The 15198-nt window shown below is 34.5% G+C and overlaps 1 protein-coding gene across 1 annotated transcript; it reads left to right on the forward strand.

The window, feature by feature from the left end:
- The first annotated feature begins 11057 nt into the window (after positions 1-11057).
- On the forward strand, positions 11058-13505 carry LOC131026719 (ankyrin repeat-containing protein ITN1). The gene is made up of 3 exons (XM_057956656.2): positions 11058-11736; positions 11850-12304; positions 12616-13505. Exons 1-3 carry the CDS (start codon positions 11253-11255, stop codon positions 13390-13392), a joined length of 1716 nt encoding a protein of 571 aa, XP_057812639.1. The 5' UTR covers positions 11058-11252; the 3' UTR covers positions 13393-13505.
- The last annotated feature ends 1693 nt before the right edge of the window (positions 13506-15198 follow it).

Here is a 15198-nt window from a genome sequence, read left to right on the forward strand (position 1 = left end):
TGAAGAACGGAAGATGAATGAAGAAAACCTTGGGAGATCTCTGAAAGATAGATATGAAGAATGCATCTAGTTGGTTCATGAAAATGATATGTTGAGAACTGATTAAGTACAATCCTAGAGTAATGAACAAGAACTTGTGAGAAAAATGATAATTCTGAGAGATGATATGAGTGTTGCAAGTGAGTACAAGGACAAATTCAAGGTTAGTTTAGCACAACTTGATGAATTATTGAAAAGTCAAAGATAGAATGGAGATTCCAGTGGACTTGGACTTGAACAAGGTCAGAGCCCGGTACTGCAAATGTCAAAACCAGAAGACATCGGTAAGGCAACTTAATGCTTACAAATTTAATGGTAGATGCTTTGTTTTTGATAAATTTGGTCACATGGCTAGGCAATGTAGAAATAGAGCAAATCAAAACTATAACTCTGCTCTCGATCAATGTTCTAAATGCAATAAGTATGGTCATAAGATAGAAGATTGCAGAATGAATGTTAAATGTTATGCATGTGAAAAATTTGGACATATGTCTAATCAGTGCAAGTCAAGCAATTATATCAGTTTTAGCAAAGCAATTCAAAAGAACAATGTTACAAGCTATGCATGCAATAAGGTTAGACACATAGCTAAGTTCTGTAGAAGCATAAATCCATCAGTTAACAATGATGGATCAAATGATAAAGGGAAAGAGAAGGTCAATGAAATCCAACAAGATCATATCAAGAAATGGGTCAAGAAGTTAGATCATCAATCAGCATATGGAAATGCTTTGGTTACTCAATCGATAGAGGAGGTTCCTCCTACACAGGCACGAAGCTCATTCGGTAACTGAGACAGGTGCCTTAGGGGTAGGAAAAATTCATGACAATACTACTTAAGCCTCGGGAAGAGGTTTTGGAAGATTTTGTAGACATTGGAAATGCTTATCCAATATCGAGATGTTTGACCGAGATTCAGTATCTTTCATCAGAATTCATTCATATCAATGACGGATTAGGGTTTCTTGGAGGTTAAAAGGTTGAATCCACTTTGTTTCCGATCACCTTACATTCAGAATGATTCAGAGTGAGCTAAGTTAATTTGGTGCAATCGATATCTTCTTGAGCAATTTCACCAACAATCGGAAGAGTTATTTAGGGTTTCACCGACAATTATTTCTCAGGTACTTATCTGTATTTATCTTTCATCATGGAAGCATGATCATCCTTTGCACCAACTTTTATTGCAAATCCCACTATTGTTGAGGTCAAGGATCGTCCTAAGTTGATTTTCAAATGATATCTGCATATTGCCACCTTGGATGATTCGGTTGGGGCTTTTTCCCATGTCTCAGAAGGATTTGTATATGTGGAAGATGTCAGAGCATACATTCACTTCCACATTGAGTATTTGGGAACCAGTGATATTAAGAGCATATATATGAGCGAGTTAATGGGACACTCTGGAAAGATCAAGCCCAAGTACGAACACATCGAGGATCTAGGGTTTACCGACATTCTTGATATTCCTGAATTTGAAGATGAGATTAACATATATGTTTTGAGCAGAGTGCATGGAGAATTCATCTTGTTGGACAAACCTTATAAGATCTCTAAGGAGTCCATTAGGGCCATCACCAGTTTTCTGCATATTGGTCAGTGTCCGGAGAAGAAGATTTCTAATGATCAGTTGAACAAACTCACCAGCGCAGCTTTGGACCAGTGATCGATGAGGGTTAGTACCATCATAGACAGAGACATCAGATTCAGAAGAACGATTATTAGATATAAGGTAACTCAATCCAATCATCTTAACTCCGTTTCTAGCTCCTCCATTTATGCAAGACATAAGATCATGAGGGAAAATGAGAAGTTAGATCTCTGTGGATGGATGTTAGATGAATTGTTAATTAACCTTGGGAAGATCAAAGGAAAGAAGAAGGGAACATTTTGGTATGGAAATCTTATTGTCTTTTTGATGCTATTTTTCATTAATTTAACTCCTGGTTTTGGGAAGAGATAGTGGGCATTTGATATTCTGGTAGGAAGATAGCTGAAACAATCTATTGCTACATTGGGTAGTCAGCGAGATGATAAGGTTTGGGGCTACTTCAAGGCATTCCAAAAGGCTATGAATTCTAGAGAGAGGGTCTCGAAGAAAATTGTTGAGAAATACTCAATCGAGATATGCTTCATGGTTAAAAAGGATGAAACTTTGATGGAAGATGTCAAACCCCAGAAGATATGGATTGAAGAGATGGGTTATGAAGTTGATGCCTAGATTTTGGATGCTTATGCAAAGTTGTTAATTGATGCACCCATTGATGAAGCTGAGAAATCCTTTGATACTGCAAAATAGAAGATGTAAGAGGTTGAACCCGAGTTTAACCAAAAGAAGAGGGAGAAACAACAGGGCAATGCAAGCAAATTTGTTGAACAAGTATCTCTAGACATCAAGGCATTAATTGATGTTGTTCTAGAAAAAAGAAGGAAGAGGAAAGAGCCTAAAATATTTATTGAGCTTATTCCATTAGACTCTGGATCTGAGGATGACACACCCTTATCATTCAAGAGGGTATTGAGGAAGAATTGTGAAGAATCTAAGGAGGAATCAAGGAAGCAACTGGTTAGGAAGGTCATAATAAAGGTACTAACATAAAAGAGAGCTCCAAAGGAAATACCTTTTGCACTATCTAGTACTAGAAGGAGAAAGAAGATGGATGACACAAATCTTGCACTTGTCACCGGTAATGTAACTATTATTCCACACAAGACTTGTGCAGAATTGGTTGATGAAATAACTAAGGATTGTATGTTGAAAAATGTGCAATTTAATTATGAGCATTTAGATGTTGATGAACAAAGAAGTTGAGGAAGCAGTTTTATTATATTTAGATATATATAAGAGAGCCTTGTTAGAAATTGAAAATCAAATACCAGCACGGTTATATGACAATTTAGATGCTAGAAGGTTATCAGCTATGGAGGAGGACAAGCATATAAAGATTCAAGAGTTGTTAACTACTTGTGCATCCATTACTCTAGAGGAATTGGACAGGACTCTTGAGGTTGCAGACATAAAGATATTTCATAGAAAGCACAAGATAATTAGTCTTATGTTAGGAAGGGTTAATGAGATAGTCAACGAGACCCACAAGGAATCGGTTCAATTCTTTGCTAAAAACTCTGGTTTCTATACTTCATCGAAGGCTAAAACTGACACTATGAATATCCTGGTTGAAGGGAAAGGTAAAGGTATAATGGGTACCTCATCTACAATTTTGAAGGATATTAAGATATTGGATATAAAGCACCCAATAGAATCTAATGTACAGGACACAGAGGTGATACCAGCAAATGTTGAGATACTGGAAGATTTAGAGAATGTACAGGTTACTAATGTTGAAGACAATATTCCTCTAGATCAAAATGTATAGGTTGAGGTCACAATTCATAAGGTGGAACCGATAGTAACTGATACTGCACCAAGTGGTGAAGCCACCAGTGCAAAAGAGGAAGCTATTAAAGTTAAACTATCAGAGGAGAAGAAAGAGGAATCCAATAGGGAACCGGTAGTGAGCGCATCATTTTTGTCAATCAACACCTCACAGGTAGAACATAAAAGATTAACTGAGATGAGTTCTACTAAGCTCATGATGATGGTTGCACAAAAGATGATGAAGGAAGGATCTATGGACAAAGGAGTTATTGATCTGTTTATCCCAAATTTTACATGGACTTGTCCCGGAGTGCAAATTTGACCAAGGAGCAAGCCAATCCGGCAAGATTAAAGTAATCACATAGCACATTTCTAAGGACTTTCAATCTTTATAGTAGATATCAAACCGGGAGGCATTGGAGAGGTTCACATAGGCTAAGAGAAACATTTGATCAGATGATTGAGTTGGAGAAGAAGGAGATTAATGATAAGTTGAAGTTGATTGATAATTCTTTGAGGCAATGTACTAATAGTTATAGAGTATGTTGTAACACAGGTTTACTTACAACAGACTTAGATAAAAGGATTAAGGATACTCAGGAGAAGATTGTAGGTATAGTCAATTATTTTGATGGCTCAAATTCTTTGACTACATCTATTGATGGTTAGATTTTGGTTTTGGAAGCTCAAGTTTCAGCTCTTGAGAGGGATAAAGATAAAATTATTAGAAGAGCTAAAGGTCTTAGAGGATTGGTGAGTCCCCGGTTGGACTCATTGAGTGTACATAAGAAGGAGTGTATTGATATGGTTGGTAAGACCACACCAATAGAACTTCAGGATAAAGAGTCATATGCTCACATGATTAATGGACTTGTATCTATTTTTGACACACTCAAATCAGGTTGGGATACCTATCTAGAGCTTTTGGAGAAAGCCTATCTAGAAATTTTCAAATATATTTAGCTCTGGTAAGGTATTTTGGGACATTCTTTGTACAGACTTTCATTCTTCTTCCTAGTTTTTGGTATTTTTTTTGGCATTGATGTCAAAGGGGGAGGTATAGGTGAAAAATATATTCTTGGCATCAGGAGATATGGAGTATATATGGAGTATTTTTTTCAGATCATGATCACAGATGGATATTCATCTCAATGGGAGCAGTCTCAGGATGAAATCGCCAGATGGAAACCATTATCATTTTTCACATGAGTGTTGACATCAATGCCAAAGGGGGAGACTGTTGGCAATTGATACTCATTTGATTGGTTTCAATATGTTGTCATTTATGACAACATGTTCGGTCTTTCATATTTTGGTTTGGTTGTTTACCGGTAGACACTTCACCGGTACCGGCACCGACACAAGCATGTATCTTCACTGGTAGGAGGAATTCTTTAGGTACCGGCATTGCAGGTCGATATGACTTCATTAGGTTATAGGTATTGGAGGCTGACATCATTTGGGAGTTTCGGCAATCGACAATTTGTTTTGATATTTATGTATATATGTAATTGAGCCGACATGTATGTTCATTTTATAATTATCTATGTAAGCCAACATAAGGCATGAAGGATTGTAAGGGTACATAGGTCAGTTGATTAGATCATTTTTGATATAGGAGAAGGTAATATGACTGAGAGAGATATATTTGTAATGCAAGGAATGTTGATTATGTAGGAGTTTATTCTGGTAAGGGTTTAGGATAGTAGAACCATAATAGACAGAGCATAACCAAAACTGTATTCAGGCATAGGAAATGCTATCTTTGTAGTTCACTCATTCTTCCAGATTGTAGTCTGGATTTATATGTAGTTAGTGAGACTCCTTTTGTGATGAGAAATGTGCTCTAGGTTGTAAGCCTTCCTCCAAGTGTAGGCCCCCATATTTTGTAATATCTCTTCATATGGCTAGTGGATTGATATTGCGGGTCACAAATCCCACCATGGTTTTTCCTCTTTGAGGTTTTCCACATATAATTCTCTATGTTATGGTATTCATTTGTGTGATTGTCTTATTGATTGTTTTACTTCTTTCATTCTTATATGTACTGGTTTATCAGTTGGTGAATCCATGTTTTAATAAGGTTAAAATTGATCATTCTAGTAGAACACTGATTCACCCCCCCCTCTCAGTGTTCTTGGATTCCAACAAAAACTGGATAAAATATCTATAAAATCCCAATTTTTTTCCACCATCCAATCAAAATGCAAGGGGAGATGTTAATGTCTAGACTTATGATCCCTGGAGATTTTGGTATTATGTTCCTTCCATAAACACCATCCAGTATGGAGGAAAGCCTACCACCAAAGCTCCTAAGTAAGGGGATGAGAAGAAGGTGGAGACCAATCCAAAGAGGTCAATCTTGGGCAACATCGTCACACCTAGCAGATCAGAAAGGAGCTACAAATCTTTTGTCTAACTTGCTAGGTGTACATACAATGGAAAAATATATCTTCAATACTTTCCTTAGCTTCTTCACATAGAACACTTCTATTCACCAAATAGAATCCTCTCTTCTGAAGATTATCAATGGTTAAAATTTTCCTATGGGAAATCATCCACCCTAAGAAGCAAATATTAGGAGTAGTTTTAGAGATCCACAACAATGACCAATTAAAGGAGGGCCTAGGGAGAGGAGATAAGAGCTCAAAACCTAATTTGACAATTTATAATTCTCATCCTTAGACGGAGCCCAAACAAAGTTATCAACAACCTCTATATTAAGGAATCTCAATGGTTTGAGAATCCTAAATAGTTCAATAGAAACATCTCTTAGGGGAGGAGCAAAATCCTCCATAAAAGCAGAAAGGAACTAGGAACCCAATAGTCAACCAAGAAAACACCCAATTTATTCACCAAAGACAACTACAATGCCAAGCAAATAAGGTGGCTCCACAAAGGGGTGGTCAAAATGAAAGTGTCATTTAAGAATATTATATTTTTCCCATCACCAACCTACTGCAACATACCTTTCTGGGTTGGATTTTTTGATTTTACCACGTTGTTCCAAATGTAATATCCAGTTGTGAGGTCATCATAGTAAAGGAAAGATAAACCATTGCCACCATTTAGATATTTGCTTGATATCACCTTAGTCCAATCTTGAACTCCTTCGGTTTTCCATCTAATTTTAGCCATTAAGACAAGATTAATAGATTTAGAATCTCTGTTACCAAGACCACCATCAAACTTACTAGAGCAAATCATGTTCCAGTCCACCAAGGAGATTCTTTTTTTAAATTCCACTCCTGACCAGACAAATTATATATCCAATGTTATTAACAACTTTTCAAACTCGTTTACTATTATTTGTTACTTTCTTATAATTAGGGTTAAAGAAAAAGTAAGATGAACCAAAAAATATTATAAATAATAATAGCGGGAGGGAAATATAAAATGTTGTAAGAACATACACGTGACATGAAAAGGACAACAGTTACAAAATTTATTAAATGATAAACACGAACAATTAATTTTAATGTCTTTTTATTATTTCTTTTTAATGTTTTTGTTTTATAATTTAGATTTTAATTTATTTATATATTATGATTATAAAAATAATTTTAGTCTGAATTAAAATTAATGAGGATTAAGATTAAGATTAAAAGTAGTTAATTAGCATTGAGTTTAAGATTATAGATAAAAATAATTATATTTATGAACTAGATTTAAGATTAAATTTATTATTGTAATTATAATTAGAGATTACGTAAAAATTATAAATGTATAGTTTTAATTAAATCTCTATTACACTTAAAATTAATTAGGATATATTTTGTTAATTTTAGATTTAATTTTTAAGAATAAAAAAATTAATTTAAATTATTTAATATTTTTTAATTATATAGTTTTTCAATTTTAGGATTGACACTTATATAAAATATAAAATATAATTTATTAATTTAATTGTATTTACTTTGTCTATTATATTTTGTAATAGTGAGTGAGTGTGTTATTCTAATATTATGTATTATATATTATTTATATTTATATTTTATATAGTTGTTATTATAATTATACTGATTACTTTATATTATATAAATTATATACTATTTAATTTAGTCTAATATATATTAAATCATGATATTATTTAAAATTAATTTATACAAAGTTAGCAAAATTAATTAGAGAGGGGATTTGTGTGTGTGTGTGTGTGTGTGTATACATACACATATACATACACACACACACACAAAGAGAGAGAGAGAGAGAGAGAGAGAGAGAGAGAGAGAGAGAGAGAGAGAGAGAGAGAGAGAGAGAGAGAGAGAGAGAGAGAGAGAGAGAGAGAGAGAGAGAGAGAGAGAGAGAGAGAGAGAGAGGGAGGGTGCAATTGAGAGATAAGGAATATAGAGACTAACATATAGATAGGTAAACATAAAAATACAGAAAAAAAGAGAGATAGAAATAGGAGGGGTAGATATAGAGAGCTAGAGAGGGAGAAAACATAGTGGATTGGAGTGAGGTTGGTAGAAATATAGATAACAATCTCCACCCCAATTTGAAAAATGTCTTTATTTTAAATTTGATTGACTTTTATATTATTTTATTCAACTAATCATTTCTAGAAACCTTAGATTTTTGGACATATTTCCCTCTAAATATACATTTAGATTTTTTACCTTATCTATAATCTAGATTTTCAAATTTATTTATCAGATGTTTTTAATTCTCAAATATTATTTCGTAACATCACGTAATATTATTTTGTAACATAACCTAGGCTTTCTAAAAAACCTTGATTTTTAACCTCGTTTCTCTTTGTAGCATATTTGAGATTTATCTCATTTGTAAGAAGTTACTAACTCATGATAGAGGTTTCTATTTCTCTCCCTGTCTTTGTCTCTCTCACCTCCTCTATCTTTCCCAAGTGATACCCAGATCTCTATCTCTCCTTTTTATTCCTATCACTCTATCTTTCTATGCCTATATCTCCCTCCCTCTATCTATCCTTATCACTCCCTCTTTATATCATTATTTCTTGCTTATTCACTTCATCTCTCTTTCTCTCTATTTTCTCTCACTTCTTTATCTATCTATTTCAATCCATATTAATCTACCCCTATCTCCATATCTCTTTCTATATCTATCTTATCATCCCTTTCTATATATATCACACCCTCCCACTCATCTCTCTATCTTTCTATATCAGGTTCTCTATCTTTATATTTCTTTAATCTCCCTCTCTATATATTAATATGTATCTCCATATTCCCCCCTCTTCTTTTTGTCTCTTCTACCTCTCTCTTCCTTTTTCTTCTTGTATATCTCCATCTACATCTCTTTCTCTTCCTATATATATTTGTGTCACATATTTATCTCTCCCTCTCTCAATCTCTTTATCTTTCCCTCTCCATATTTATTTGTCTATCTCTAGTTCTCTTTAATGTTGTCTCCATGTCTCTCTATTCTTCTCTATGCTTCTATCACTCTATCTCTCCCTCTACCTGTTTCTATCTCGCTATCAATTTCTCTCCCTCTTCCTCTCTCCTACTATCATAATCTCTACCTTGATATTCCTCTCTCTACCTCTATCTCTATACATGTCTCCCTCCCTATCTATCCATCCATTTCTCTCTCCCTCTCTCAATCTCTTTATCTTTCCCACTCTCCATATTTATTTGTCTATATCTACTCTTTATTTTTCTTTCTCTATTTGTCTCCATGTCTCTCTATCCTTCTTATATCACCTTATATCTCTATGCCTCTATCACTCTATCTCACCACCTATTTATCTCTCTATCACTCCCTCTATCTCTTCACCTTTATCTCTCCCTCTACCTGTTTCTGTCTCGCTCTCAATTTATCTCCCTCTTCATCTCTACGTTGATATTCCTCTCTTAGTCTATATCTCTAGACATATCTCCCTCTCTATCCATCGATCCATTTATCTCTCCCTCTTCATAGACCTCTATATCTATATCTCTTTGCCTCTTTATCTCTCTCAATATTTCTTCTTCCATCTCTCTATCTATCTCTATCTTGTAATTTCTCAATCTCTATTTACCTCTATATCTATCCCCCTCTCTATCTCTCTTTATGTAGAACTTATCTCTACATTTATATTTCTATCTATATCATTCTCTCCCTCTCTCTCTTTATCTATATATTTCTTTCTTTCATCTTTCTCATCCTCTCTCTCTTCATATCTCCTTTCCTTCTCTCCATATCCTCCCCCCACCTCTGTCCCCTCTCTCTCTTCATATCTCCTTTCTTTCTCTCAATATCATCCCCCCACCTCTGCCCCCTCTCTCTCTCACGTCCCCCTCTTTTTATCCTTACCTCCCAATTGCAAATATAACACGATCCTATTGATAATAGAGCTTAATTTTATTCCTAATTGAAAGGTTTTTTAATTTTTTTTTGGATCTTTGTAAGTCGATGGATAGTTAATTTGAAGCCATCACTTCTCCATTGAAACCTTTGTTGCACAAACAACATTATTTTCTAAATGCCCTACCAATATCTCTCTTTCTCTATCCCTCCCTCCCTATCTCCATATCTATCTCTCTATTTCTTCACATCTCTCATTTTTTCTTCCCATATATCTATATCACTCTCACTTTCTCTTACCATATTTTGGTATCTCTCCTTCTTTCTCTCTTCATCTTTCTCTCTCTCCATGTTTATTTCTCTATCTCTATCACTTTATCTACCTTTATGTCATTCCCCCCTATCTATATCTCTTTGTATGGTTATCACTCTATCACTTTATTCCACCAACTATATCTCTACCTATCTTACCCTCCCCGTCTTCCTCTTCCTCTATATATCTCTTCTTCTCTATCTATATATTTATCTATTCTATCTCTATCTATTCCTCTTTCCTCTCTCTTTATCTCTCATTCTCCTTCTCTCCATCTCCATATCCATCTCTATCTCTATCTTCCTCTATCTATATATATCCCCTATCTCTAACTCCTTACCCCTCTCTCTCACTCTTCCCCCATCTATCTTTCCTTCTTTCTATCCATGTATATATATTTGTCCCTCTCTCAATATTGCAAACATAACATGAGCTTGTTGGTAACAGCCTCATTATCTTCCAGATTCGGTGGTTTTGTTTAGATCATGTTTAAAAGGATGCATACTTGATTCAAAGCTATCAGTTCTCCATTAAGACTTATTACACAAAAAAATATCATTTCCTAAATAGCCTACCAATTAAACTCATGTACTGCACATATGTATACAACTAATAGACCCATTTTTTTTCTAATTAACCTTCTACACCTTTTTGACATGCCCCATTTTACACTAAGATTAACTAGTGATTTCCATACAATCGTATACTTGACGACTTCACATTATTTATACAAATTTCTTGTTGTCCTGATTGAATGATATGAACATGACTACAATTGTCTTCGCATTTTCCAGGAACTAAAGGAGGTCGTGGCGTGTAATTCACTGCAAACAAAGTATTGTTTTGTTCAATCTAGTTACTGTTCACAAATTGAATCCATTAATTTTCACATTGATTTTTTTTCGCCAATGAAGTCACTGCGGGGTGCATTGTACTATCATTTCTCTATCAAAACCGAAATTATTGAGCATGTTGGACAAACAAGTAGTTTTTTAAAGCCTTCAAAAGACTATTAGTTTTACCCTTTCAAATCATCGAATTTCCATGGACATAATTTCATGGTGGAATTCGAGTGTTATTGTGCCTCTCAAATATGATTTTGTCTGTTTCTTCTTGTGCTCCTTTTGTCGAACAACATTAGAAAAAGTATTCGCAAGTTTTTTAATCACACTCACGAGTTGGATCAAATTTAAATCTCTCCATTGTCGAACAAGTAGCTTTTAATCTGTTCATCAATATCAGGATAGAGCAATGGAGAAAAATCTGTACACAGCAGTTATATCAGACAACTTAAAGGCACTTACAAGATTGCAAGGTGACGATCTCAACATTCTACAACAGCTTACACCCACAAGGAATACTGCACTTCATGTGGCAGCATATCATGGCCACTTACAATCTGTGAGAATGTTGCTTTCGCTGTTGAATCAAGACATAGAGGCTGGTAATCAGGATGGCCATCGATTTCTAACCGCTAGAAACGAGGAAGGTAACACTGCCTTACATGAAGCGGCCATTGGAGGACACTACGGGGTAGTAGAGGCTTTATTGGAGTATCACACTAATCTGGTGGATATAATCAATCACAACGGGGAGACCGCGCTCTTCAAAGCTACAGAGGAAGGTCAAAATAAAATAGTTAAGAAACTTTTGCCTCTCACATCTTCACCCTACCACAGGAGGACATCTGATGGCCAAACCCTTCTGCAGTGCGCAATCTACAACACACACAAAGGTATCCTAATCAAATCTTTCGATCTTTCTAGCTCTTTGTAAAGGAAATCTTTCACAACAATATTATATATAATTTTCTAAATATTATCTCCTTGTAATGAAAATCTTTTGCAGGCGTGCTTAAAACTCTAATTGCTGTTAATCCAGAGCTCCTTCAACAAGTTGACAATTTAGGGAGAACCCCATTGCATAACGTTGCCTGTCTCAGTGGAATATCGCATATTGCGAAGACTCTTTTGGAGAAAGATAGTTCTTTGTGTTATAAAGTGGACAACAATCACCAATCAGCACTTCATATAGCTGTTAAAGAAGGAAACCTAGATTTGGTCAACGAGATATTAAATTACGCCAAAGATTGCATTGAAATTGTGGATAATGAAGGGAGAACTGCTCTACACTTGGCCGTTGAAAATGCAGTAGAGATATTTGACAGAATCTCCAGAAGTATAAAAACTCTGGTATTACTGGTAACATCAAGGAGGCTGATTAATAAACCTGACAAGCTGGGCAGAACAGCTCTAGACATAGCAATACACAACATGGGCAATGACGAACGCCTTTTCTATGGGGTAAGCAATCCATATTCTTCGTTTTAAAATCGCTTTTCAATTCCTATAAGTATTCATATAAATCAATAGATTTCACTCAAAACCTATATAATACTGCTTAACTTACATATTCTATATAATACTTTCTACTAATAATATATGTAAACGAATCAAAACGAATAAAATCAAACCCTAGCATGTTCACAGGTTAGACTAAAATTTTCCCATTTCAGATCTCTTTCATTTACTCTGGAAGTTATTTCATTAGACTAAATTAAATGTTGAATACCAATCAGTTTCCTTCAATTTAAAATATGTAAATTTTCGTATAGATAAAAAGGTTGCTAGAAACAAATGGTGCACGAAAGACTGCAAAGACGATGGAGGAAACGAAAGAGTGCTCATTAACATCTCCAAAGTCATCATGGAAATTCAACCTTGTTTCAGTAAACGCAGTGTTGATCGCAGCGGTAGCATTCGATACACCTTTCAATCTCCTGGATAAAGCACACTCTCAAAAGTATCGTGTTTTCTTTCCTATAAGAGTGATGTCCGACGCATTAGCATTCTGTAGTTCAATTACATCCGCAGTTCTGCTAATTTATGCACTTTATGGTAAACAAGAAGACCCTTTGCTTCTCAAAACCTCTCTCACAGGATTATGGATAGCCTTGATATCTCTATTGCTGACATTTGGGGCAGGCACTTTCATCATGGTGGAACCACACAATAAATTGGTGGCAGTAACTGTGTTAGTAATGGTGACCATTGTTCCGATTTGCATAAGGATAATGATATTCCGTTCAAAGAAATACATCTTCAGAGAAGACGAACATCACCTCTGGACACTCTTAATAGTAGGCTCCATCCAGATGACACTTTTATTTACACTTAGGAATACTGTTGGAATCTCGTTAGGAGAGGGAATGGGTATGGTTCTGGGTTTGATGATTGTGTGGATTGGCATATCTATAGGCCCCAAGAAATTCTTTCGTCCTAAGCGCGACATTTCCAGAGATAATGGGTATTACATCTGGTTTTTGCTTATTGGTTCGATGGTGGATGCCTCCTTTATTTTGGTTTTATTAGCAGCCGAGTTTGGATGGTAATGCTGAAGCATTCGGCATTTTGGAATCAACTCTATATCTTTAAGATATTATATTAGCCTTATATACTTTTGGAAGAAAGATACTATATATGGCTTTTGATTAAATGAAATATATATTCAAAATATGGTGATGGATTTTTAGTTTTAGAACTAAATTTAATATCTATATTTTTTAGATATAATTTTTCTTTTCCACTTGAAATTATTAGATCTATATTTTCTACATATATTTTTTTTCACTTGCAAGTATTATTTACAATTTTCAATGATAGACTTGTTTAATAATAGGGATTTAAGTTAAAGTACTCAAATGAAGAAAACTCATAAATAAAACATAGACAATCAAGGATCAATTAACAAGAAAGGGGAACTCTTATGTATTTTATGCTAAATAAGGCCAAGGAGGGTGACCATGGAGATTTAAAAGGGACATTTAAAGAAAAATGCAGTGTTACCCAGGAACACGTTTCTAGCCTTATGGCACCCGTTTCGGAAACAGAAACCATTTCGGGGACTTGGGGACGACCGGAAACGTTTCCAAGCCATCCTTGATCCCTGAAATTTTTTAGAAAGCATCTTGGGAACTCAGAAATGGTCAACTATTTTTCTAGGGACCGTTGACCGTCCCCAGGATAGCGGGGGATGCCCAAGCCGTCCCCTAGCCGTCTCGAGGACAGGTAGCCGTTTCCGGCGGTAAGGGAAATTAAAAAACATTTTTTTTAATTAAAAAAATAAAAATATTATTTTTTAGTTTGGAAAGAAATTAATCTTTTTTTTAGAAAATCTGGATCCCTGATCGCACGGAGTAAAGTTTTTCTGATTTTTAAAAATTAATCATTTGTAAATAATTATAATATTTATGGCATATAATAAAAAAACAATAATTCATTATCACAGATTGGCAGCACTAGTATAGTCCATGTAGTGCTTGTAAATCATATAACCACATTTTCTACTTCATCCATCTCTATAGCATATGTTATCAATGTATATAGCTTTTCTAATATTAATAATTGGTGCTCAAGTTGGCCACCTCTAGGTCATTTATGGGTTATATGTACTTTCCTTTGTTTTTTCTTGTCAAATTTTTAAATATATTCAAAAAGCCTAAAAACATATAAATTTATCGTCGTCCATCATTTTATTCTATTCATGTAAATAATAACTCTTAGCAAATCATACTATATGTATCAGTCTATATGAATAATTTGTTGCTAAATAATTATTGCATTAGCTTATGGATACAAGACCAAAAACCATCATTTAAAATTAAGAAGACATGTATGCAACCATGAATTGTAAGAAAAAAATATGCCCTTAATGTTATTGTCATTCAAGATTATATTTCATACAAAATTTAAATGATATAAAATTGTAATATATAACCCTCTAAAAATGCTTACTAATATTAGCTCTTATAAAATATATCAAGGTGTGTTTCTATTGCACTACACAAACTGGTAGAACACGTAAGACTAAGAAGATATGGAAGAGGCAATATATTTGAATTATTCTTCAAAGTAGTAAAAGAACTAGATGGCAATACCTAGTGCCTTGACCTCAAGGGTGACAAAGTCAAGATATAAATTTATGTACAAACATAGGTGTAAATATTTAGCCTTTTGGTAAAGTGAACCAAGGCTAAATAAAGAACTAGTACATACTTAAAGTCCTATAATATTCACTGTATATTCATCCAAATGTATTCATTTAAATATGTTAAGAACTTCAATAAGGAAACATACTAGTAGCGCCTTTAAAATTTTTAGGGTTTTTCTTGAGTGTCGTAGGGCTTATTCTTCAATCC

The sequence above is a fragment of the Cryptomeria japonica genome, chromosome 10, assembly GCF_030272615.1.
Source record: "Cryptomeria japonica chromosome 10, Sugi_1.0, whole genome shotgun sequence".
NCBI classification, from domain to species: Eukaryota; Viridiplantae; Streptophyta; class Pinopsida; order Cupressales; family Cupressaceae; genus Cryptomeria; species Cryptomeria japonica.